This window comes from Biomphalaria glabrata, chromosome 3 (genome assembly GCF_947242115.1).
Source record: "Biomphalaria glabrata chromosome 3, xgBioGlab47.1, whole genome shotgun sequence".
Taxonomy (NCBI): domain Eukaryota; kingdom Metazoa; phylum Mollusca; class Gastropoda; family Planorbidae; genus Biomphalaria; species Biomphalaria glabrata.
In genome coordinates this window covers 2,951,903-2,978,234 of record NC_074713.1, presented here as the reverse complement: position 1 = coordinate 2,978,234, position 26,332 = coordinate 2,951,903, and the positions used below count along the sequence as shown (strand labels likewise).

The window sequence follows — 26,332 nt, the reverse complement described above, 5'->3', positions numbered from 1 at the left end:
CTCCCGCAGGACGATGACAGCAGGTATGGTTTGAGCCCAGGACCATCGATAAGTCCGAACGACAGTTCAGCGCGCAAACCGGAAAACTAGGCAGCCATATATTTCTTTATGTCATTAAAAACTATATATCTAGATTTTAAAATCGGTCCTTACTTTTGTGGCAACATTGCCATCAGTAGTAGAGTTATTGTTGCCGTCCGGTCCCATTTTCACCTGAGGATTCTCAGGTCTAATGTACTGAGATCTAGAAGTAAAAGTAGCAAAGAATGTTATTTTTCTAGACAGAGTTTTAGTAGTAGAAAGTGTACATCTATATTCCTATATCTAAACAGTAAATATAGCATGCAAGGTATTTGTGGGTCAGTGTTCAAGAATAATATCATCATCATCACTCATCAGTTCAATATGATGGTGTTCCCCTTTCTCTCCTCCTCCCCTTAACTAACTTCTCTGTAAGGGTTAAAAAGTTATAGCATTCTCATTGTAAAAATTCCGTGTTTTGGTCACAATTTTTTTTTTTATATAGGCAAAATTTTCAACATCAAAATTGTAATAACCTCTGTTCTAGTTAATTTAGAAACATAAATAAGGTATCAATAAACTGGGTTCAAAAAGCTCTATCTGTCTATATTCGTTTTATTACAATAAATTGAACTTGAAATTTTTATCGAATTACCTACAAGAAGGGTGAGAATGACCAGAAAAAAAACAACTTCATCCTGGTATCTGGGCATCTAAACTATTAGTCTAATTATTAGATCTTATTATTTCTTATATATAATAATCTAGTATCTAGGACTAGATTAGATCTAGTCATAGTCACTAGCTAGTAGTACTAGAATCTACATTCTAGTCTTCCACTCTTACACTAAAACTGTGACTAATTCTAAACTTACACTACTACAGTAACACTACTTACACTTACAGTTAGTATAAGTATAATACTAGATCTAGAATTCTAGATCTATACTATAATTATAATAATAATAATGAGTTAAATGAGTAGACTCTAGATCTATAAAATTATAGTTATAGTAATAGTAATAGTATAAGTATAATTTATAATTAGATCTAAGAATCTTCAATCTAGATCTAGTAATACTTAGCGACTTAGTAAAATAAAAATAGTAATACTCAATTAACTCAATACTAATAGATCTAAATTGACTAGATCTAGAAGCTAGTAGTAATAGATCTAATTAATAATAATAATATTTAATAATATTATATTATAATTTAATAATACTTAATAGTAATCTAGACTAGATTCTAAATTTACGAGACTTTTAACTTATAATAATAAATTCTAGACCTAAATGCGTATGAATTTCAGATGAAGATCACGAACGCCTGTAATTTATAAGATAAGAATAAATAATGGACAAAAAGTAGTCTAGATCTTTCAAGACTTTGATAGTCTTGTGTTCATGAAGATCATAAAGAAAAAGACGAATTCGTTGATTACAATTTTTTTTTTTTCAGATAGGTTGCTAACCCGGAAGTAAAAACATTATAAAAAAGTCGGCGGGTATCTTCAAGATACTAAAACAAGTCAATAAGTCAGTAAGTTGAGTAAGTAAGTGAGTAAGTTAAGCTTGTTTAAAAAATGTTAGACCCTAGACTAGATGTAGTCAATCAAGAGCTATTTAAAAGGCACATTCATATGCTAAGACTAGACTGACTAGACTCTTAGGTCTAGCTAGCTAGTGACTCATGACTGCTAGTCAGAGTAGTCTCAGTGAGTAAGTAAAAGTAAAGTAAGTTTGAGTAAGTCTGTGACTGTGTGACTAGATATCTACTCTAGTCTGTCTAGTGGTGTTCAACTACGGTGCTCACTGTTCAACTGGAGGAGAAAGCCCAAAAACTGCTTTCAATATACTATTTGCCTGGGTCAGCCAGGAAAACCAATGACTTGGCAGAATTTAAGTAATTGTCAATTGATTATCATGCATCACGATGCCGATGCATGACTAGACTGGCCTAGGTCCGTCTAGGAACACTCATAGGATGCAATCATCTTCCTTTTTGAAGATTGAAGTCAAGGAAGTAGTGGTAACATATGTATTTCATAAGATCTAGTATCTAGATCTAGGAGCATTTTAAGACAGGTCTTTATTGAGACTATTACTAAAGTCCCATCTAAGTGCATTATACGTGCCAAAATATCTTGTCTCTATTTGTAATAATAAAAATGAAAAGTTATCATTCATGATGATTCATGGAATCCCCATATACCGGTATTGATGAAATTATTAAACAATCAAGCAAAACAATATTGAAAGAATATTTTACATATCAAACAAGACAATAAAACTAAAATGCTATTTTACTTTAGTTAGGCAAATATTGGAATGCATCCTCTGTTTGGTATTGATCCGTCAACTCAAGAAAACCTAAGGCAAGGAAACTAGAACAAAAATACAAAATCTAATAGAGCAGTGAGATTTATAACAAACAAATATTTCAATTTCATCAGAGTAATACCATTTGTAAAATCACTAAACTTTGAGAAACTTCAGGATAGAAAAATTAAAAGGAAAATAGCTATAATACATAAAACACTAACCCATAATTTACAAATATAGAAAAACAAAACCTAATTAAATACTCAAAAGACACAAAGATAGAGGCACATTTCTTATTCCATACATTAGAACTAATTCGTACAAGTGCTCCTTCTTCCCTAGCCCCATTAGAGAATGGAATGGGGAATGGGTTGCCTGAATCAGCCAGGAAAGAGCAGAGTTTAAGTCATTGATTCTTCTTCTTCTTCTAGCCAGCTTTTTGCTGCTGAGCTGTGAGCTCTTTTGCAGACTGTGCCAAGGAAAAATAGTGTGCTGTTTATGTCATTGATTAGCATGCATGACTAGATTGACAAATCTGTAGGACCTAATTAGCTTCTTTTTTTGAAGTAATGTCTGTAATAAATATAAGATAAGATGAATGTGATGAAATAACAAGGTAGTTTTCCAGTAATATGTATGTGCATAAACATTTTGTCATTTTTAACTAAGCTTCAGTTTGAAAAACAGGTAGTGTTGTAGACAACCTGAGCTCTGTGTAGTGTCTATTAGGAAATTACTTTTATTTAACACTTAGTTGAAAATTAAAATTTTGCTAATAATGCTTCACCTTTGATTTATTGGCAGCTTTTAATATGTTTGAAAGTGCTGTTAAAAATAAAATAAAATAAAACCTTGACTATATTGTGAAGAAAAAAATGTTTAAAAGCTATAGAACTTAAAATAATTTTTTTTTTTCTCATGCTAAGAAAAGAAAAACTTAGAAAAGCAAGATGGCCACTGCTGTGCAAAAGTCTAGGGTTGAAGAGGAGGCTGGGATATCTACAGCGGAAGAAGAAACATTTGGACCTATGCCATTAGCTAAACTTGAAGTAAGTTAATTATATCCAAACAGAAATAAATAAACGGATATATGTATTGGTTTATCTCTAGAAAGATTATTTATATAATCTGTGATCTTTATATTCCATTTGTTAATATATTATTGAGAACAGCGAATGTTTATTTACTAATTTAGGGGAATGGTATAAGTGCTGGGGATATCAAGAAATTAGAAGAAGCAGGTTTTCACACAGTTGAGTCAGTTGCATTCGCTCCAAAGAAAATGTTGCTATCTATTAAAGGGATCAGTGAGGTCAAGGCTGATAAAATAGTGGTAAGTACGCTTGTTTCGTCAATATTGATTAGTTTCACTGATACCACTGTTATTTGTGAGATCTGAATTGCTAGAATATGTTTAGTTCCTGATTAAGGTATTAGCAATGTATCCTGTCAACAGGATTTAATAACAAAAAAAATCCTTTGTAAAGCAAAACCAAGAACAAAAAAATCAACATTAAGTAACAATGAAGCAAAATCTGAAATAGTTTAGGTAGGGTGATGGACAATTATGATAGTTCATGATAAAAACAATTAAGTTTGACACCTTCAATTACATGTATCTATTCAGGCAGAAGCAGCTAAGCTGGTTCCCATGGGTTTCACTACAGCCACAGAGTTCCATCAAAAAAGATCTGAAATTATTCAACTGACCACTGGCTCTAAAGAACTGGATAAATTATTACAAGGTGCTGTTGTTGTTATTAAACTTCTTGTTCATTTATACTTTTAACCTTTGACATCTTTACCTGTGTACTTTGCTCTGTTAAGATTTGATTTTATCAAAGTGAAAATAAATTAAATAATAAAATAGGCAGCATTTACAGACCACCAAATTCTAGTTTAGAATACATGCAGGAACTATGTAATCAGATTACTACACTTAAAGAGACAAATAAAAATGCAGTTTTTTGGATTATGGGTGATTTCAACCTACCTGATATAAATTGGAAAACACTAACCATAGATAAACACCAAAACCTTAAGGACATAAATGAGCTTTTCATAGACACTTTACACAACCTAAGTTTAGATCAAATCATTAAAAAGCCAACTAGATTAAACAACACATTAGATCTCTTCTTAACCAACAGACCTGGATTAGTAGTTGATTATGATATTATCCCTGGTCTATCATTTTAATCATAAAAATACACAGTCAGATAAAAGTAGTAGCCAATACAAAACCCAAAAGAAAAATCTTACTCTGGAATAAATGTAACCTAACACAACTACACCAAGCTGCATTAAACTTTCAACAAACATTCTTATTAGAAAAAGACATTAACCAACCAGTCGATGACCTCTGGAATTTCATTAAAAACCATCTTAAAAGCATTATAGAAAATCATATACCAACTAAATACACATCAAACAAAATAAATAAATGCTGGTTTAATAATAGACTAAAGAAGCTTTGTAAACAGAAGGAAAACCTCTATTCTATAGAAAATTTAAAGAAACTAATGCAGAAAGAGTTTACAAAAAGTATATAAAAATTAAACACTTAACCCAAAAAGTAAGCAGACAGCTGCAGAGTGAATACATAAACAATGTAATATCTAAAGATAACAACAAAAACCTATGGTCATACATTAAGTCTAAGAAAATGGAAACAACAGGCGTAGCGCCATTAAAAGATGAACATAACATAATACATAATGATAATGAAACTAAAGCAAACATTCTAAACAAATACTTTGCATCAGCATTCTCAGCCCCAGGAGACAAAGACATATTACTGAATTTGAACCAAGTAGACAACATAGAAGATATAGTAGTACAAGAAAATGGAATTCAAAAACTATTAGCCAACACCAAACCAAATAAAGCTTCTGGACCTGATGGTATTCCAGCTAGATTACTCAAAGAACTAAGTAATGAGCTAGCCCCAGTGTTCAAAATACTCTTTCAGGCTTCACTTAACCAGGGCAGAGTACCAAAGGACTGGAAAGAAGCTAATGTCACCCCCCTATTTAAAAAAGGAGAAAAATCTGACCCAGGAAACTACAGACCAGTATCACTTACCAGCATCACATGTAAAATCCTAGAACACATAATATGTAGCAACATCATAAACCACTTAGACAAACATAATGTCCTCACACCATACCAACATGGCTTTAGGAAATATAGATCATGTGAAACACAACTAATAGGACTAATTGATGATTTTTCAAAAGGTTTAGATAATAGTGAACAAATAGATGCTATCTTACTAGATTTTTCTAAGGCTTTTGACAAAGTTCACCACCATAGTTTGCTTAAAAAATTAAAATATTTCGGCATTAATGGTCCACTGCATCAGTGGATTAAAGACTTTCTGATAGGGAGAGAACAAACTGTAATAATAAATGGCTCTAAATCAACACCGATAACAGTAAACTCAGGTGTACCTCAAGGAACAGTCTTGGGTCCACTACTATTTTTAATTTACATAAATGATTTACCAAATTGCATTAGTTCAGGAACAAAATTTAGATTATTTACAGACAATTGCATAATATATAGAACAATAAAAACAACACAAGACACAGATATTTTACAAAGAGAATTAGATGAATTACAGAAATGGGAATCAAATTGGAGCATGTCTATCCACCCAGAAAAATGTCAGTTGTTAAGAGTAACAAAAAAACTAAAACAAATTAATTCCACTTATCTTATTCATGGCAAACCAGTAACACAGACTAAAAACGCAAAATACCTAGGTGTTATAATAAATGAAAAACTGTCATGGAATCCACATATTGATGAAACTACAAAAAAAATCAAACAAAGCATTAGGATTTATTAAAAGAAATTTCTATAAATCAAATAAGAACATAAAACTAAAATGTTATTTAACCTTGGTTAGGCCAATAATAGAATATGCATCCTCTGTTTGGGACCCCTCAACTCAAGAAAACATTAAGAAACTAGAACAGACACAAAATAGAGCAGTGCGATTCATAACAAACGAATATTCACATTTGACTAGAGTAACACCTTTAGTAAAATCACTAAATTTAGAAAGCTTTCAGGACAGAAGGCTCAAAAGTAAAGTAGCAATCATACATAAAACACTGAACCATAATCTTCAAATACAAAAACAAAATTTAATAAAATACTCTGAAAGACACAAAGATAAAGGCACATTCCTCGTCCCATATGCTAGGACAAATTTGTACAAATACTCCTTCTTCCCTAGTGCTATTAGAGCATGGAATGGGTTGCCTGAGCTAGCCAGGAAAACCAGTGACTTGGCAGAATTTAAGTCATTGGTTAATATGCATGACTAAATGCATGACGCGTAGGACGTAATCATCTTCTTTTTTGAAGTAACGTCTGTATTATATAAGATAAGATAAAAAAATTTGAAAATATATTATTATATTTTTTTAACTTGGAATACATTTTCTCCATGTCCATAGGAGGCATTGAAACTGGTTCAATAACAGAAATATTTGGGGAGTTTAGAACTGGTAAAACCCAGTTGTGTCACACTCTAGCTGTCACCTGTCAGGTATGTTGATGCTAATGGGTAACCTTGTGAAAATGAGGAAATCATTACTAAATTAAATGAGAATGTAGTGATTTTTTTTTCTCTTAATAATTATAAACGTTTCTGTGGGCTAAATTTAGATTTAGCTTAATATTGTGTCCTTATTCCCTAGAAGTATGACCCTTGGTAGCATGATTATCTAGGAAAGTTGGCTTAAACCACAAATATCATCCACTTAAGTTTGATTTAAAATAAAACATGTCCTTGTAGAGTGTCACCAGAGAATGCAGACCATTTCTTTCAAAGCGGCATACTTGTCAAAAGGCCTGAACAAGATATTAGCCCTAATTAACCGCTTTAGTTTTCAAAAACTTTTGTATCATTATTATAGTTTAAAGTTTCTTGCAATTTTAATTATGTCTAAAAATGAAAATGTTGATACTTAAATAGTTGGACCTTGTGAATCAACAATAAAAAAATTTTTTGTGACCATTTCTCAGCTGCCTATTGATATGGGAGGTGGTGAAGGCAAGGCCATGTACATTGACACTGAAGGGACGTTTCGACCAGAGCGACTGTTAGCTGTGGCAGATAGGTAAAAAAAAAATTGTTAAAATTAAGAAATAGACATTTGTTAGAGAAGAACAGTAGCTCTTAAAGTTGTAAATGCAAAGATTTAAAAGCTGTTTTAGTAATTGCATTTTATTTTATATTATACCAACACTACAATTACTCAAATACCCTTATGTATATTTAAAAAGAGTTAATGAAAGACTTGAATTGTTCAATAGATATGGCTTGTCTGGCAGTGATGTCCTGGATAATGTAGCTTATGCAAGAGCTTACAACAGTGACCATCAGAGTCAATTACTGATTCAGGCTGCGGCAATGATGGCAGAGTCTAGGTCAGTTTTTAAAATGTAAAGTAGTTGAGTGCAGTGCACAGAACCAGAGATGCCCACAAGTACGCATCGTGCATATTTTGTATGCATATGGACTAAAAAATAAGCGAGTATGGTTTATCATCTGAAAATACACATTTCCCTTTCTTAAGCAAAAAAAAAGTAGTTCTTGCTAATCATATATATATATATATATATATATATATATATATATATATATATATATATATATATATATATATATATATATATATATATATATATATATATATATCAGTGCATCAATACCTGGAAATGGACTGTTCATATTAAGCCTACCAGGAGATAGTATCGCTTTTTTTTTTTTTTTTTTTTTTTTTTTTGTGCACTGACGGGCGAAAATTAAAAATTTAACAAGATCTTACTGATCTAAATAATGCAAAGTTTCTTTCAATGTGTCAGTTTCAATGAAGTCTTCAAACTGATTGGAAATTAATTGATTGGTTAGTTCTGACTTATCTAGACTGAATCTAAGTCTAGAACTAGTGATATTTTACTATGTCAGGCACCTATAATAGAATTTACATAAATCTAGATTTATTATTAATATCTAGATCAAAATAGATCTAAATCTTATTCTAGTCTAGTTTTCTAGATATAGATGTGACCAGGTGTGTACTAGACTTAGATTTAGAAATAATCTAGATCAAAGTACATCTTAATATAGATTTTGCCTACTGACTAGATATATGTCTATATTAGTAGCTCAAAAAGGCTCGATATCTGTAACTAGATCTACTTCAAAGCAGCAACTTCTGCCATCCTATAAAGAGATTTATTGAGCTCCTTTCTTATCCCTTATGGAATCTAAAAAAAAAGGGGCATAATTGGCTGTTCGAACGTTGTATAGGTCTAGATCTAGTATTTCACATTCATGATAGTGCCTACAATTCCGTGGGATTGTTGAAATACATTTTATATAGCAGCTTTGTGCTGCGTTAATGTTTAGGGTTGCTGCATTTCGTGTATGTTTCGTGCTTGAATGATTTTAGTCTTTCCTGAGTACATTTCTTAATATTTATGAAAATACACATTTGCCCCTCAAAATACACACTTCCAGGTCTGGGAATACACATTTCCATTTTGGCACGTAGGCATCTCTACAGAACTAATTAAATTTCAATTTCAAATATTAGAGTTGAGAATTGCACATGATCATATTACTGTAAATAATTCAAGACCAAACATCCCAAAGTATTGCTCGATGCAGATAGCTTAATAAGCATGGCTTGTATTTTTACTCTTAATTGCGATGCAAGTTTAAGAAAGGAATGCACCAGAACACTGGTGATGAAATGTAAACCTGAAAAGTTAGTTGAAACTAAAAAAATTTTATGAATAGGCAGAATAGTTTCTTCATATACAGGAATTCAGTTTAATGAAATGAAATTATATAATACAAATAATAAAAAAAGATGATTATGTCCTATGCTATTGGTCTAAACTGCCTGGTTTGGACACCACAGGTAAGTGTTCAGGCTTTCTATAATGATTGGTCTTTGGTGAAGTCGTGAAATAGTAATATTTGAACATTTTTACTGTAAACAAAAGAGATCACTCTTTTTCGCTTGCTGTGTCTATTTGTGACAAGTTTTTCCCCTCCAATGATCATGAAGGTCACTTAAAGAGTGATTATAATTTGTGACAATAATCTTCTTGTTTAGTCTAAGTAAACAAAATGCACACACAATTATTATTTCCATATGAAATGAAAAAGTTGAAACTAAAGTGTCCTTGTCTTTATGAGACAAAAGATCAGAGTTTTAGCTTGTATTTGTTGGTTAAATTATGTTGACACCATTGTGATTTTTTATTTATTTATTTTTTAGAACTGAGTACCTTTTAGATTTATTGATTTGATAAAGTATTTCTTGGCAAATGTTTTCTGTTTGCATTTGATGCTACCTTATAAATAAATTAACAGTTATTTATGTCTACATTTAGGTATGCACTTCTTATAGTGGACAGTGCCACAGCTCTCTACAGAACTGACTATGCTGGACGTGGTGAGCTGTCAGCTAGACAGATGCATCTGGCAAGATTTCTCCGGATGCTGTTGCGTCTGGCTGATGAAGTGAGTATCTCCTTGCAGTGATTCTGACAGTACTTCCTGTATCCAAAATTTCTTAAACAAAATGTACTTATTGAACCATTCATAGCAAGGTTCTGTTGGCTACTAATCAAATGAAACTAAAATTAAATATTTCATTCATTTTATTATTATTGGAGCTGTTTCTTTCATGGTTGTAAAATTGTATAGCTTTAAAAATCTTTTTAAAAGGTTTAAAATGCTTTCTATTCAGCTAGCTTTTGTTAAATCTTGTAAATACCATTTTTTTTGTTTAAATTATCTAGAGTTATAAATGTTTGTTCTATGTAACATTGCTGCTTTTCTTTACCTGGAGTGTGTCAAAAGTTTTGTTTAATCTAAATAATAGTGTTGTATATGGACGCAGAAAACAATAGATGAGTCAAGTTTAGTCTAAATTGTAAAATGGGGAAACTTTACCATTTAATTGAAAAATATAGGAATAATGCTAAGCTAGAACACGTTACAAAAAAGTTACATTAGAAAAAAATAGATTATTTGTTTCTTTTCTTCATTGCTACTTTTTCTTATTTTCAGTTTGGTGTAGCTGTTGTTATCACCAACCAGGTGGTAGCGCAAGTGGATGGAGCGGCCATGTTTGCTGCCGACCCCAAGAAACCAATAGGTGGAAACATCATAGCCCATGCTTCCACTACCAGGTTGGTAATGTTAGTGCCAAGTATTAGATTACTCTTAAGTCTATGAGTTTTTGAATGCCTTAAAACTGTTGGAGACTAGAATAGAACCTGAGGTCTAGCAGATGTTTCTGTTTGACAATGTTTTCATCATGGACTAACAGAGGCATTTTACTTTTTTAACACATGCACACAGATATGATTGTAACATGAAGAAACAAAAAAAAAAAGCAGCAACAACATAATTTTAAAAACATATTTTTTTATATCACAAATGTTGTTTTTTTCTCTATCTGTTTAGATTATCGTTAAGAAAGGGAAGGGGTGAGACCAGGATTTGTAAAATTTATGATTCCCCATGTCTACCTGAAGCAGAGGCCATGTTTGCCATCAACGCAGATGGAATTGGAGACGCTAAAGAATGAAATGTATTGCTAACTTATTGACATGCATGTGTATAGTTGACATTTTTTTGTCATTTTCTGTGATTTTTTTTGTATTTTTGAGTTTGAAGAAATGTGTGTCTGACTGGACTGGATTGCCTTTGTTTAAATATGTTGGAAGTTTGGTGTTTGATAAATGACGTTGATAGTAGAAAGGTTTGATTATGTAAATATAAGTACTGGCCTTGTAAATAAAATAAATGTGTACAGTATGAAGCAGTCAATGTTGTATTTTTGAAAAATGAACTATAAGAATGACTGTCTTCTTTTTAAAAGTTCATGTGTCGCTTGGTGCCATTTTATTTGACTGACATAAGACACCCCCCGAAGCCCTTCAGGCTCCTGTTTATCAAAGCTAGAATAGTTGGTCATCTTCGTAATGCTTTTAATTGAAGGACTTTGCACCCCTCGTAATGAAGCATTTTGACGTACCAGTGTCATGGGTGTTTTTCTGCCCCTACTGACTTCATCTGTTGCCGAGCTTCTGCCACCTTTAATAGGGGGGAGAGGAGTGTATATGGAGCCTGCCCGGCTAAAACTGGCTGAACCGGGTGTAAATAGATTCTGCTGGCTGTCACGCTCACTGGGGTCATACATGCTGTAAAGGTTGGGCATGAAGTTGAAGTGGGATGGTGCGTTGAGGGGCTTGTCTGATTGCAGGATTCTCTTCCTCTCCTCTCGTTTCTTCCGTTGTATGATTTCTTGCCTCTTGTCCTCAAGTCTGTCCTCTCGTATGCGGTTTCTAACCAGAGTCGCCAATTCCCTGGAATATAGAGCATTTGTTTGTAAAGCTTTTTACTAATTTATTTTAAACAAAGAAACGTACATTTGAAACAAACTTATCCTCTACCTAACAAACTAATCTCCCTTTTGTTTTGTTTTTTGTTTGTAAAACAACAAAAAATGTCCTTCAGAGTTGAAGATAATTTTCTTCCTAGTCCAGACTTTCCACTGGACGACGGGATGGCAGCAGAGATGGTATGAATTTGGGACTATCAAGATGAACGGAGGACAGCCATCCTGTTTTTTTTTAGAAACTAATTCTTAAAATTCTAATCATGAGGATAAGCTTTTGGTATATTTCTTCGAAAATCCTACACAGACTTAGCTAGTTTAAACTGTATGTCATATGAAGTATATTACCTTCTTTCTAAAATGGTGTAAAAAAAAAATAATTAAACTTATTATATATAATAAATTTAAAACGTTACTTACTGATAACTGATGTTCCCACGCTTGTTTAACTGCAATCGTTTCGCTACTGTCATTATATCTTTGTCGTCCAATGGAACTCGCACTCGCTATAAAAAAAAAGATAATTAGGAAAAATTTTCATGTGTTCATTTAAAGGATAGACAAAAAATTATAATTAGATCTTGTTGTTAGGCAGTAATGAAAAAGTTTCACATTTATTTAGGAACCAAAATTCAACTAAAGCATGAAATGTGATATTCAATCAGTGACATCTAGTAGTGTATAATACATCGTGACACCAACAAGTTGACCTTTGCGTGAACTCTACAGCAAGACCTCCCTTTTATATTTTAACAACAGCTTAATGAAGTTGACTTGTTGCTAGGTCATCTGATTGTACTTATAAGTTGCAACGAGTTTCTTTGTTAAATTCAAAGAAAAAAAAACTTTACATAAGATGTGATGTGAGTTGTCTACCTTGAGGCCTTGTATAAACCGTTCTCGACTGACACAGAGTTTGTTGTCTTTGTCAAAGATTCGGAACAGGTCCATCACCCTGATACCCATGGTGCTCATGTAGCGGACTAGGAGGGAGAAAGGGTCTTCTTGTTGGACTGGAAGCAGACGTGCCAAAATAATGACATTTTAAAACTTATGGGAAAAGCGAGTAACCTAATTCTAAATGTGTATATGCAATTGTTTTTTGCATTTCTGCTGACATGTACTTGTTATTTAACTTGCATATCTTGGTTAATGAGAAATGATGTTATCCTTTTTATTTAAATATCTATGACCTGGTATCAAATGGGTTTTAATTTTTTCTCATGTATTATGAGATCTATGACCTGGTATGAAATGGGTTTAAATGTATTTAGTATCAAAGTCATTCGAAAGATCAACTAGGGGAAAAAATCACTTTACAATGGATTACCAGACCCCTGCTGACAAAAGGAGGATAAAGACTTGCAAAAAAGAATTTAAAATATGAAAAAAATATAAAAACTAGGATTGCATATTTAGCAGACCAATAAATTATTTGCATCAGTTTATCAGTAACGCAAAAAGGCATGGAACATTTTCTTTAATTTGTACTGTGTAAATGGCTCTTATCAGAGAATCTATTTCTATCTTTTGTTTACACTCTTTGAATCGATAAGCAAAAGTAAAATTCACAGATTCAAGGCATGTTTCAGTACTTTTCGGTAACTGAACACTTTTCAGCTAATACCCACAGTACCTTATGTCTTTAGCTACTCTATGCATGACATTAAATCATTTAACACTATGTTTGTATGTCAAAAGAGGACTAATGAGGGATAGAATCGAGATTTAGTTTTCTTGTTTTCCATTGCAGTAATTAAAAGTAATTTATAAAGTGAAAATGGGACAATTAGAAATGTTATGCTTAATGCTAGCTGAACGGATTACGCAACCTCAAAAAGAATGACATATCCTCCTTTTGCTCGTCTGCTAACCCAAACTTGACAGGAAGGACTTGTATCCGTCTAAGTGTGAAAGCTTCCAAATATTTAGCACACATTCAACAAGACAACAGAAACTCAGGGGAAAACAAAACACATCTAGATCTAAAAAGAACTTATCATACACAAGTTAAGGGACCAACTGAAAGAAATAATGAAAAGAAAGAATAAGAATAATGTGAACAAAATATATTTTTTGTACTTATGGTGAACTCTAGTTCTTATCTTCCTAATGTTTGTGTTCCCAACAAAAACTTCCTGGTTTGATTATAGAATTATTTAACAATCATTTAAAATAAAATTAAATCTTTCTTTATGTGTGACTTGATCTTATCATGTTGGGTACATTTAATGCCAACTCAAAAATGTGTCTAGAAACTAAGTGCTATCATGTTGGGTACATTTAATGGCGACTCAAAAATGTTTCTAGAAACTAAATGCTCTCTTTTTTGGAATATTTTAAATTGATACCTCTTTGTATTCCGAGAACATCTTTAGATGAAAAGATGCCACCGTGAATTAAATTAAACTGACGGAGTTTAGCAATGTCTGTTGCGATCAAGGCTATTTTTGTATTGATGGGGATTCCCTGAAGAATAAAAAGCATTTGGATATCGTCTGTACAAAAAATAAATTTATTAAGGTTTATGTCTAAGGAAAAAACTTTCATTTTTTTATATTTAAAAAAAAATACTTTTGTAGATACTCATTTGGATATCGTCCAATCTGTTTTGTTGATGTGGAAGGATGGGGTAGCTGGGAGGTTTCCCTGTTGTCTTTGGGTTCTCAGGAGGCACAGTTGCTGAGCGGTAAAGCGCTTGGCTTCTGAACTGGTGGGTCCCTAGTTTGAAGACTGGGATCTTTAATTTCAGGATCTTTAGGGCGCCTGAGTTCACTCAGCTCTGATGGATACCTGACATTAGTTGGGGAAAAGTAAAGGCAGTTGGTCATTGTGGTGGCCACATGACACTCTTGCCATTTAGGGCCACAGAAACAGATGACCTTTACATCATCTGCCCTATAGATCATAAGATCTGAAAATGAACGGGGGAGGGGTGAAGTTTAGTTGCTCAGCAAACACAATTCATCTGAGGCATATCCCAATTTAAATATACTGACCTATATCAGGATTTCAACTGCATCCCCTAGTTAGGTAACCAAGCCACTCAACCAGACACACATAATAAAGGAGCTTTTGATATGAATGGTTATTTTGTTGTTGTTGTTATGAATTTTCTTTAGTGTGACATATAATTTTATTTTAAAATCTAAGTTGCAGCATTTAAGTTCAACTATCATTGTTTCAATGAAAAACATTTAAAAAACAAACAAACAATCATTTAATTAAATTTTGCCAAGTTTTTGGTTTACTTGATACTTACTGCCAGACTTATGTACTGAACTTTAGAGGAAAGTTTACAGACAGCAGTCAGAATTTCTTCACATCCTTCCATAGAGATTGGGTTCAAACCCAACTGAAAATGTGTTTGAAACAAATCTTGTTTTAATCTTGTTAGACAGAAAAGAAAGGGCCAATAACTTATACATAGTTGTTTGTGTTAGATAATCTTCTCTTTGAAGTAACGTCTGTAATTTATAAGATAAGATTTGTAACATAACCAAAACAAAAACAGTTCACAATTATTTGTAAGAAACAATTTATTTGATTGGATTGAATGGTTTCTACTCTTTGGAAGCTGCTTTAGAAGTGAGAACAGAACTATTTCCAAGCCCAAAACTCCTCCAGGGTGGCAGTGGGTAGGGTCAAACTTGGGAATCTACTTAATATTAATGACTTACTGTTTAATTACATGATTGTCTTAAATGACATGATTGTCATTAATGACATTACTCTCCCATATTTTCATGCAAATTTCTTGTGGAAGGATTTTTACAAATTCTTCTCTAAAGACTGCCCTCCATTTTTTTAAAACAGTTTAGCATTTAAGAAATTTAAATTGGAAATCATACAGAGTTATTATTAGCTGACACATCATTCATTTGAACTTGCCTCTAGAATTTCTAAAGTGGTGTTGACATTGAGTGATTTGCTGATGTAAGGGGCGCAATCCCAGTTGATGCGATTGTTTTCTAAGTTAAGCCGCCTTAGCGTTCTGTTGGCTCTCAGAGACTCGCCAAGGGCAAGGCAGCCTTCGAAACCAATGCCATTCCAAGACAAGTTTAAGTCTTCAATTGATTTGTTGGTCTTAGAATAAAACAAATATATATCAAAGAGAGATAACAATGAAAATTTTTTCATGTAAGTGATTTGTCCCCCATGCCCCAGTAGTAACTCAGAATGAAGCCAAGTGTTATTGGTCTTTAATTAATGTGTATCGTATTAACTGCAGGTAACTGCGTGGTAACGTGAAACACTGCAAGCATCCCTTATCTTCGGAATCGAAGACATTGCCTTTACTATTGTATTTACTAAAATAACACTATCGGTACTCATGTTTGGAAACTTGAAAAGCAACTTATTTGATTGTAAGAATAAGAGAGGCTAAGTGCGCTTGAACTTGGCTTGCCTTGGCTACCTAGAAGGGGGCTCGAGGTTCGACACCCGACTCGGGCAGAGTTGTGTTTACCGAGCGCCTAAAGGCAGCACGGAAAACCAACTCCAGATACCCCCTCCCCCCCACTGGTCCACAAATGAGATTGGACCAAAAGCGCTCTGAGCATGCTATAAGCATGAAAGTAGCGCTATATAAAAGCTATAATAATAATAAAAATACTACATTTGTTGAGAGGCTGTTGAAACATTTGGAGAGTTCAAACTTTATGTTCGTGTGTTGCGTACCATGTCTGGTAATTACACAGTGTTGGTAATCTAGGTCAAACTAAAGCTTACCAGCAGACTGTTGCACACACCAACGGCACCGCCTCCACGGATATGATTCCAGCTTAAGTTGACGACTTTGAGGTTGGCTGTCTGTCCTATAGGACAAAGAAACGAGTACTTGAATCTGATCTTATAAAATACAGACGTTACTTCAAAAAAGAAGATGATTACGTCCTACGCGTCATGCATATTAACCAATGACTTAAATTCTGCCAATTTTCCTAGCTAGCTCAGGCAACCTATTTCATGCTCTAATTGGGAAGAAGGAGCACTTTTACAAATTTGTCCTAGCTTATGGAGCGAGGAATGTGCCTTTATCTTTGTGTCTTTCTGAGTATTTTATTAGATTTTGTATATGAAGATTATGGTTCAGTGTTTTATGTATAATTGCTACTTTAGTTTTATCTTCTCTCCTGAAGGCTTTCTAAATTCAATAATTTTTCTAAAGGAGTAAGAATTGATATTTTGAGTAAACCAAAGTGGTGAAAAAAATTGATTGTTTGAATAAACCAAAGTTCAACATTCAGACAACTTATTGTCAATGTCATATTTATTTCAAGATATCTACACGACATTTACAGCAAGTAGCCTACAAAGTAGAAATATTTACTACTGCATGGGGGAGCATTAGTTTTTAGCCTACCACTACAATTGACATACATATTGGAAACCCTGCTGGACCAAAGAAAAAACACTGGGCCTTCTTCTGCTACAAACCAACGAAAAAGACAATGTCTCGAACTTGGTTTTAAAAATAATGTAAACGTGTTTTTATTTTGCGTTACACACTTTCTAATATTTCTGTTACGGATATTAGACTTACCTAAAACTTTCTAATATTTCTGTTACGAATATTAGACTTACCTAAAACTCTTCCGATGACGAGTCCTCCAGGTAAACTGATGCTGTTTTGACTCAGATTGATGTTTTCAAGTTTTTGATTTTCCTGTAAAATAATATCTAACTAGATTCTATATTTGTTATGCTAATTTTCTTTTACTTTGGTTATTTAAAAGTTAATCACAGTAATTTACTCTTTGCTTGGTCAAGACGGCTGGCTGGTTTAGTGGTGGTAAGCCCTATGTAGGCCTAGACTGTCTTCGAGATGGTCCCAGGTTCGAACCCTGACCGCCGCCATCCCCCGACATCCTGTGGTGGGTTAGGGCCACGATTTAATAATCTTCAAAACTGAAGCGTGTTAAAAAAAACAACCCAACAATATTGAGTTCTAAGATCCCTATTTCGTATCGTAAGCTATATAATACAGTAAGAGAAAAGAAGAGAAAGCGATACGAAGCAATGTAATGGCGATAGGCCTATATTCGAACCTAAAGAAATCTTCAGAAATGATTCAGTCACGATAAAGAGAAATGTAGAAATAAAATTAAACAATGTCAAGGACACCATAATGAAAGAGTGCTATACACACAAATATCAATATTAAATGATTTAGCGCTACAAATGAGGGAGCTTAGAATAGTGAGTCTACGGCGCTGGAAAGTGCATACGTATTGCTATAAACCTGGTGGTGACGCAGATGGGGGTATGCTGTGTGTGTTTTTAGCCTACGCAAATCGCCCCAGTTCAGCGTTAGACGAGCGGTTCACTGGTCACTAGTTTGGCAAGTACCTGTGTGTAAATATTTCGCACGCAAGTCACGGCGAAAGTGATCAACTGGAGTGGTCAAGCAACGTTCCATCCGGTTCGAGAAGGCCAGTAGAGACCCTATATAAGAGCAAGTTTGTCAGAATCAAGACACCTCAAGTTACCTCGCAATGTGACCAGTACGAGGCGAAGTTAGAAACAGCACGGCGTGTGAAGTCAGGCGGAGAAAGGCTAGGTTTTTGGACAGTTAGTGTAATGTTGTTGCCAATTGTGATGTATTTGAAATTAAACTGTTACTGTTACTTTGGAGCCGCGAGTAGCGAGGTTCTTTTAAGTTCGTTGTGTCGTGTGGTGTAGTGTGAAGAGAGCCTGCATAGTAGGAGAGACGTAACAATATTATTACCTGGGTTTTACAATACCTTAGTTATCAATATCTCCGCATTCTGCAAACCGGATGAGCCTAAGATAATTATACTTATAGATTTGAATTCAGAAGCGTAGCTAGGGATTTAGGGGCCCGGGGGCTTGACCTTTTTAGGCAGGGGCGGACTGGCTATATGGGCATTTGGGCAAATGCCCGGTGGGCCGGTACCCAAATTGGCCGGTAGGGCCACCGAAATGGCCTGATCGAAGTCACTATGGCACATATCAAGTTGTTAAAGGTTGTTTTATATTTTTGTTATATTATTATTATTATTTTTATAAAAGGCCCTCTGAGCGTCGTGTTAAAAAAATCTTTCACAGACATTACAGTGTAATACTCTTTTAATCGAACACATTTTCCGAAAATAAAATGTAGAATGTAGACAGTGCTACTAGTAGGCTTCATCTTTTTAGGGCCTACATAATTGCTGATTTAAAAAGACGCTATATTGCTTTTTAAGATATAGAGTTCACTGTATGCATGCATATCGATACATTATCAAACTTAACAATCATTTTTAAGGACCGATACACCTAGAAATGGATGCCCATCACATGATTGAGAATTTGTGGGCCGAATTTTATAGAAATGCCCGGGCCAATTTTGACACCCAGTCCGCCCCTGTTTTTAGGGGACGCTGCATTCGACATCATGACATAAGATAATGGTGTAATATTTAATTTCGAACACTCATTTGGGGGCCCTGGGGGATTTTCAAGTTTGTTCCCTCCCCCACCCTAGCTACGCCACTGTTTGAATTCATAATTATTTTGTTTGTATGATTGCTGTTCTAATGATTACATGTTCTTAGAATCTATCACTGCCGTCTTATTTTAATAGGTACAGTAAAAGAGAAAAAAAAAAACCTAACCTTAATCCCATGAGCTATTGGCACTATTTCATTGTCCCCGATACTGCAATCTGAAAAGCATCAATTTGTAACATAAGTAAATGCCAGCTTCTATTTTATAGGTATACTATAGATCATTAAAATCAGGGGCGGAGACTGAATGTGTGAATTAGATTAAACAGTTATGTTTCGCTAAATGAGATGCAGGACATTGTAGAGTATGAAAAATTCGGACTTTTAAAAAAAAAGGTCTTACTTGACAGATTTAAAGACATCAGCCATTTGTTAGCGGCCAACATGTTCCCGCAAGCTGTGGCGGCGCTCAGGTCCATAACACTGCCTGACATGTCCTGCATGATAATTTTGTACATTACCGAAACGCATCTATTTTAAAGCTCACTATCTTATCTTATATAATACAGACGTTACTTTAAAAAAAAAGATGATTACGTCCTACACGTCATGCATTCAGTCATGCATATTAACCAATGACCTAAATTCTGCCAAGTCACTGGTTTTCCTGGCTAGCTCAGGCAACCCATTCCATGCTCTAATAGCACTAGGGAAGAAGGAGCATTTGTACAAATTTGTCCTAGCATATGGATCGAGGACTGTGCCTTTATCTTTGTGTCTTTCTGAGTATTTTATTAAAATGAGTTTTTGTAATTGAAGATTATGGTTCAGTGTTTTATGACTGTATAGCTAGTGGTATCTAGCGGCAAAGATGGCTTTAAATAATTAATAAACACTTTACGAAAACAGAATGGGGGCTAAATAATGAACATATTATAGAAACAATCACCACGCAGACAAACACGGCTCCATTCCATTTTAATAACACAGGAAGAGAGGACTGACACTAAACTCTTAAGAACAAACTTGAGAAATACTGAACAAGGGAGACAACAACAAAGAGAGAGAAGAAAACAGTGGCGAAGATTTACTTCTCACAAAGTCGAACTATTTTTTGCAACTTAAACCCTTACTTTGACATTTCAATGGAATAGGATCGGATTGAATCGGCATACATCGGATTGAATCGACATACATCGGATTGAATCGACATACATCGGATTGAATCGGCATAAATCGGATTGAATCGGCATACATCGGATTGAATCGACATACTTCGGATTGAATCGACATACTTCGGATTGAATCGACATACATCGGATTGAATCGGCATACATCGGATTGAATCGGCATACATCGGATTGAATCGGCATACATCGGATTGAATAGACATACATCGGATTGAATCGGCATACATCGGATTGAATCGACATACATCGGATTGAATCGGCATACATCGGATTGAATCGACATACATCGGATTGAATCGGCATACATCGGATTGAATCGACATACATCGGATTGAATCGACATACATCGGATTGAATCGGCATACATCGGATTGAATCGACATACATCGGATTGAATCGACATACATCGGATTGAATCAACATACTTCGGATTGAATCAACATACATCGGATTGAATCAACATACATCGGATTGAATCAGCATACATCGGATTGAATCGACATACATCGGATTGAATCGACATACTTCGGATTGAATCGACATACTTCGGATTGAATCGGCATACATCGGATTGAATCGACATACTTCGGATTGAATCGACATACTTCGGATTGAATCGACATACTTCGGATTGAATCGACATACTTCGGATTGAATCGACATACATCGGATTGAATCGACATACATCGGATTGAATCGACATACATCGGATTGAATCGACATACTTCGGATTGAATCGACATACATCGGATTGAATCGACATACATCGGATTGAATCGACATACTTCGGATTGAATCGACATACATCGGATTGAATCGACATACATCGGATTGAATCGACATACATCGGATTGAATCGACATACTTCGGATTGAATCGGCATACATCGGATTGAATCGACATACTTCGGATTGAATCGGCATACATCGGATTGAATCGACATACATCGGATTGAATCGACATACATCGGATTGAATCGACATACATCGGATTGAATCGACATACATCGGATTGAATCGGAGCAGATCAACTTTTTCCTTACAACAAATCAAGTTGAGAGTGCAAATAGTTCGAATGAAAAACAAATACTATTTGGGTTAATTGGAAGCATTTTCTTCCACGTGGAATAGCATGTCCTTGACCCCTGAACCTGTTTTTATTTCAGTGCACTGAAGATAACTTTAAAAGCCTTTAACGTATACACTCATAGACATGTCTATGTATACACTTTGTGCCAACTACATTATATCAAAAACAAAATCTATATGCCTTGACATCAACTGTGCCAGTCTAACAAGAGAGACACATCTTTTCAACCGTATTGATCTCCCTTGACTGTCTGCCAGATGAAAGGGTGGGTGGTGCTTATCTAGCTCTATCATTCCTAAAGACTACGCCATAGATTTCCCGGCCCTATGCATAATGCCTTTCCAAAAAGACAGAATTCTTAAAGACAACCTGCACCCACTAAATCACAGCTACATCAGATCTGGACGAAGTGGTCGGATAAGTCTAGAACATAAGTCTAGGTTGGCTGCCTGGTCGTGCGGTTTGCGCGCTGGACTGTCGTTCAGATTTATCGACGGTCGAGGGTTCAAACCCTGCCCGCTCCCATCCCCCGTCGTCCTGCAGGAGGTTTGGACTAGGAAGTAAACTATCTTCATTTCTGAAGGAACATCCGAAACATGTAAAACATTTTACAAACATTTTAGAACAGAAAGATTGTAACACTTCTTTATATCACTTTCTGTCAAGGTGTTGCAAGATCATTTGCTAGAATCCCATAGAAAGCTAGTGTATAAAGCTCTAGTTACTTCTGTGGATGTTGCGTGTCTATATATTTTGTTTGAACCAATAAAATGATCTTATCTTATCTTATCTTATCTAGTGAAGTATTGAAGATCACGAGTTTCCTAATCAATTTGGAGTTGTGAAAGCCCCACAAATCCACAATATACATGTAAGTGCTATATGATAACAACAATGTGAAGTTTCTTACACTTACCAGTTCTGTAATGAAACAGTTTTGATGTAAACAGCTGAAGATGTCACTCAATGCTTCGCTGACCAGATGGCAGTCAGACATGACAACTGTCTCAACGCGGCTGTTCACCTGTCATAGAGACAACAGAATAACGAGAAAGGACCTTAAAAAAAACAACAACTTAAATTGGCTTTAAAAACCTAAACAGAATTTTAACTTCATCTAATTCTAAAATATTAATATCCTTGGAAAAAAAAACAAACCATGCATCCTAAATATAGGCCTTCACATATTTGACTTCTTATATCGTCTTGGGCGGTATCTTTTTTTTTCTTGGCATTTAAAAAAAAAAATTTAAATCACGAGGCACATTAGTCATTGAGACCCCTTCACCCTTAAGGCCCCCTGTGATCGCAGACTAGTCTTGAGACTAAATCGATGACCAATACACTAGGACTAGATCGATAAATAACTATCCACCTGCTCGCCAACATTTTTGGCATTACAAAAAGGATTTACAGAAGTCGTACAATAAACAAATTAAATCCCTTTCTTATTTAAATATGTATGAGGCAAAAGACAGAGAGGAATGGAGAAAGACGGTCGACGAATCTTGCATGGTGCCCCAACATTTTAACAGACTAAGTCACTAAGGGATAGGTAAAGGTAAAAAAGTGTATGAGGTCACAACATTGGTGACCACATCAGCGGTACATAAAAACGAGGAACAGTGTTTGGATAGTGACATGTTTGTTTGGGGCTTTCTTCCATCCCCGCCAGTGCAATGAACTCGGTCCTTAGGCACCTCTACGGGGAATCCTTTTTGCTTCCTTATGGGGCTAATCGTTTTCATCCAAGCACCACAACGAGGATGTAAAGCAGTTCCGGGGATGTGACTGTTACTTACATTCCACATAGACCCTCAGGTGTGCAAAATTTGCGACCGCATAGAGTCGCGAGGATAATCGAGCTACGAATTTTGTAAATTTCATTTTTGAAACAAGTTAAAAAAGCAAATAAAGAACATTTTCTAAAAAGCCTGTTTATATTGAATGAAATTTCATCAATTATTTTGAATCAATGATGTAATTAATTTTCAATGACTTAACATTTAACTATTTACTTGCAAAACCATATATATATAGGTTGCTTTGTCCAAAAAAGGATAAATCGGTTTGTTTATCCGTGGATCTTACAATTACAAGGGGCACTAGTGTATATTTTTGTTGTTATCTTTTTCTTTTATTAGTTTTTTTTGCCCTTTTTTTTTTGCATTGAATTTATTGAGATAAAACAAAAGCTCTCTTTCAGACCTTATGGTCTATAGAGCAGATGATGTAAAGGCCATCTGTTTCTGTGGCCTACGGTTAACTAGGGTGGATTCAGAGGCGCCCGAAGATCTCGAAATTAAAAATCCCATGATTCGAACCCCGGACAACGGTTCGGAAGCCAAGCGCTTTAAAAACCACTATGCCACCGCACCTTCTTATTGAAATAGGCATACTGATGACTTTACACAATTGCGTAAGTTCCTCACCTAGCCTAGCTATCTTGCGTGTTAACAAAAGTTCCATTCGCGCTTTGATATAGGTAAAAAAAAAAGTTGCCCAAGTCTGGATTCAAACTCAAGCCAGCATATAACACACAATTATTTAATTACTACTAATTGATTAACTAACTGGCTAATTTTTTTGCTAAAGTTTTTGACCAGATAGACGGAGAGTCTTGATATAAGCTTGGCAATAATGGAAAACGACTTGTGTGGCGCCCCAACGACCCAGAGACTAAGGCAGTGTTTCCCAGAGCGGGGTGCACGTACCCCCAGGGGTATGAGAAGACTTAGGAGGGGCTACGCGTTGCACCTCATTAACTGTGCTGATTTTAAAATACCCAGTTATTATGTTCTGGGTACCCCATCAAAATAGCGCGGACAAAATAGCGCCGACAAAATAGCGCGAACAAAATAGCGCCGACAAAATAGCGCGAACAAAATAGCGCCGACGAAATAGCGCCGAAAAAAAAATATTTGAGTCATTTTGAAAGAAATACTTTAGTTATCGTAAAGTATGAATAGAACCAATATTTGTTTTTATCTTAATATTATCATAATTTTTCAGTCATTTTGCTGGAAACACTTTAGATATCTTAAAACATAAATAAGCAAAAATCATATTAAGGTAAAATGAATAATTTCAAAATAAAGCATTTATTTACATTATAAAAGTGTACTTCGAAAACACGCAAAGATACTTGTCAAATTTACACACACATACACAAAAACAAACTTTCACAAAGTTAAATTGTAGGAAATGTCACATAGAAATTCCATCACTGGCTTGTTTCCGTACATTGGCAATATGGCTTCAAGTCGTCTGTTAAGTTGGAGGTAGTTTGTCTTGCTGGCAGCTTTACTTCGTGGCAGGGAACACTGTGCTTACTACATTTTGACTTGCCTTCTCCAAATGTAACATCACACTCTGTGGAGCAAGGGTTGGTCTTAGCTCCAGCAGTATCTTACAGAGTCGAACATAGTCAGGACATTAAATTACTAATAATCCGGTACTTTTATACACATCATAGTCCGCGCTATTTTGTCGGCGCTATTTTGTCCGCGCTATTTTGACGGGTCACCTATGTTCTGTTAATAAATTAAAGTGTGTGTGTGTGTGGGGGGGGGGGGCGAGGGGTACACAGCATTAAAAAAATTAGAAAAGGGGTACACTTAGGTCAAAAGTTTGGGAAACACTGGACTAAGGGAAAGGTCAAGGTGAAGTAGAAATAAGAAAGACATGCGCGCGCTTGTCAAGCCATAAATGATTTGAAACTATTAATAGCATAGGTCATAAGCCATGATCTAGTTTATTATTTAGTATTGCATAGGTAGGACTCAGCCAATCAACTATTCCCAATAGTTATTTCTGTTAGCAATCAAGGCCATGAATTGAGATCAAATTCTCACATTTAATGCTGCTGCTATAGCTTTGGCATCCAGAGTGGACAGTCCGGCATGGTGAAGGTCAAGCCTGTCTTTCCACAACTGTTGCAGCACACGTCTCCTGGGTTTGACCTTGTGTTCTTTGCAGGCTTTCTCATAAGTGAGATGACCAATGTCCACATCAAGTCTGGACTGACACTTGCGGAACTCATCTGCTCGGAAAGCTGAGGCAACTGGAAAACATTCAAACATGAATAAACAAATAAACAGCTTACATTGGTAGACAAATAAACAGCTTACATCGGTAGACAAATAAACAGCTTACATCGGTAAACAAATAAACAGCTTACATCGGTAGAAACATAAACAGCTTACATCGGTAGACAAATAAACAGCTTACATTGGTAAACAAATAAACAGCTTACATTGGTAAACAAATAAACAGCTTACATTGGTAAACAAATAAACAGCTTACAAAGGTAGACAAATAAACCATTTACATCGGTAAACAAATAAACAGCTTACATCGGTAAACAAATAAACAGCTTACACCGGTAGACAAATAAACAGCTTACATCGGTAGACAAATAAACAGCTTACATCGGTAGACAAATAAACAGCTTACATTGGTAAACAAATAAACAGCTTACATTGGTAGACAAATAAACAGCTTATATTGATAGACAAATAAACAGCTTATATTGATAGACAAATAAACAGCTTATATTGATAGACAAATAAACAGCTTATATTGGTAGTCAAATAAACAGCTTACATTGGTAAACAAATGAACAGCTTACATTAACAAACGAATAAACAAGATCTTACATTAAAATACAAACCAACTACATTAAGGAACAAACAAACAGCTCACATCAATAAACAAATAAATAGCCTAATTGATTAATGTATGAATAACTTGTATTAGCTTTTATTAATAAAGAACACCATCTTACATTGAATACCCAAACAAAAAGCCAT

At 34.8% G+C, this 26,332-nt stretch overlaps 3 protein-coding genes across 10 annotated transcripts in view; 1 reads left to right on the top strand and 2 right to left on the bottom strand.

Annotated features, from left to right (window-relative positions):
* Nucleotides 1-1,469, bottom strand: part of LOC106054218 (copper chaperone for superoxide dismutase-like) — a 12,522-nt gene extending 11,053 nt beyond the window's left edge. Inside the window, exons 1-2 of one of the 3 annotated variants that reach the window (XM_056023020.1) lie at nt 1,313-1,469; nt 154-244 (exon numbers count right to left, since the gene is read on the bottom strand). In XM_056023020.1, the coding sequence (XP_055878995.1) occupies nt 154-207 (54 nt within the window). In that variant the 5' untranslated portion in view covers nt 208-244; nt 1,313-1,469. Of the gene's footprint in view, nt 1-153; nt 245-676; nt 734-1,312 lie in introns of those variants that run through there. The other 2 variants (XM_056023019.1, XM_056023022.1) reach the window with 2 other exon arrangements.
* LOC106054222 (DNA repair protein RAD51 homolog 1) lies at nt 908-12,696 on the top strand. Of its 6 annotated transcripts, none has more exons than XM_056023014.1 (11): nt 908-926; nt 1,483-1,563; nt 3,272-3,394; nt 3,541-3,678; nt 3,973-4,090; nt 6,815-6,906; nt 7,386-7,480; nt 7,677-7,790; nt 9,771-9,900; nt 10,453-10,574; nt 10,852-12,696. In XM_056023014.1, the coding sequence occupies exons 3-11, from the start codon at nt 3,296-3,298 to the stop codon at nt 10,973-10,975; spliced, it is 1,032 nt and encodes a 343-aa protein (XP_055878989.1). In that variant the 5' UTR covers nt 908-926; nt 1,483-1,563; nt 3,272-3,295; the 3' UTR covers nt 10,976-12,696. The 6 variants fall into 6 exon arrangements, with proteins under 6 accessions (XP_055878989.1, XP_055878990.1, XP_055878988.1 ...); XM_056023015.1 differs by having other exon boundaries at nt 1,483-1,572; XM_056023013.1 differs by having other exon boundaries at nt 1,483-1,576.
* On the bottom strand, nt 11,240-26,332 carry LOC106054219 (leucine-rich repeat-containing protein 74A-like). Its single transcript, XM_056022792.1, has 16 exons — nt 26,308-26,332; nt 25,376-25,584; nt 24,870-24,929; nt 22,438-22,545; nt 19,646-19,739; nt 19,406-19,460; nt 18,280-18,346; nt 17,375-17,456; nt 16,520-16,605; nt 15,680-15,874; nt 15,480-15,487; nt 15,051-15,207; nt 14,140-14,257; nt 12,665-12,801; nt 12,209-12,294; nt 11,240-11,756 (listed from the first exon to the last, which is right to left on the bottom strand). The coding sequence occupies exons 1-16, from the start codon at nt 26,330-26,332 to the stop codon at nt 11,240-11,242; spliced, it is 2,004 nt and encodes a 667-aa protein (XP_055878767.1).

What these genes read in the sequence shown, in the direction of transcription:
- LOC106054222 (XM_056023014.1), top strand. Translation starts at nt 3,296, where the DNA reads ATGGCCACTGCTGTGCAAAAGTCTAGGGTTGAAGAGGAGGCTGGGATA. An exon ending in CTGTTAGCTGTGGCAGATAG is followed by an intron (nt 7,481 to 7,676) that starts GTAAAAAAAAAA and finishes ATTGTTCAATAG; the next exon opens with ATATGGCTTGTCTGGCAGTG. An exon ending in GCAATGATGGCAGAGTCTAG is followed by an intron (nt 7,791 to 9,770) that starts GTCAGTTTTTAA and finishes GTCTACATTTAG; the next exon opens with GTATGCACTTCTTATAGTGG.
- LOC106054219 (XM_056022792.1), bottom strand. Translation starts at nt 26,332, where the DNA reads ATGGCTTTTTGTTTGGGTATTCAAT. An exon ending in TTCAGTACATAAGTCTGGCA is followed by an intron (nt 14,258 to 15,050) that starts GTAAGTATCAAG and finishes TTTATTCTTCAG; the next exon opens with GGAATCCCCATCAATACAAA. An exon ending in CGTGGGAACATCAGTTATCA is followed by an intron (nt 11,757 to 12,208) that starts GTAAGTAACGTT and finishes TCTATATTCCAG; the next exon opens with GGAATTGGCGACTCTGGTTA.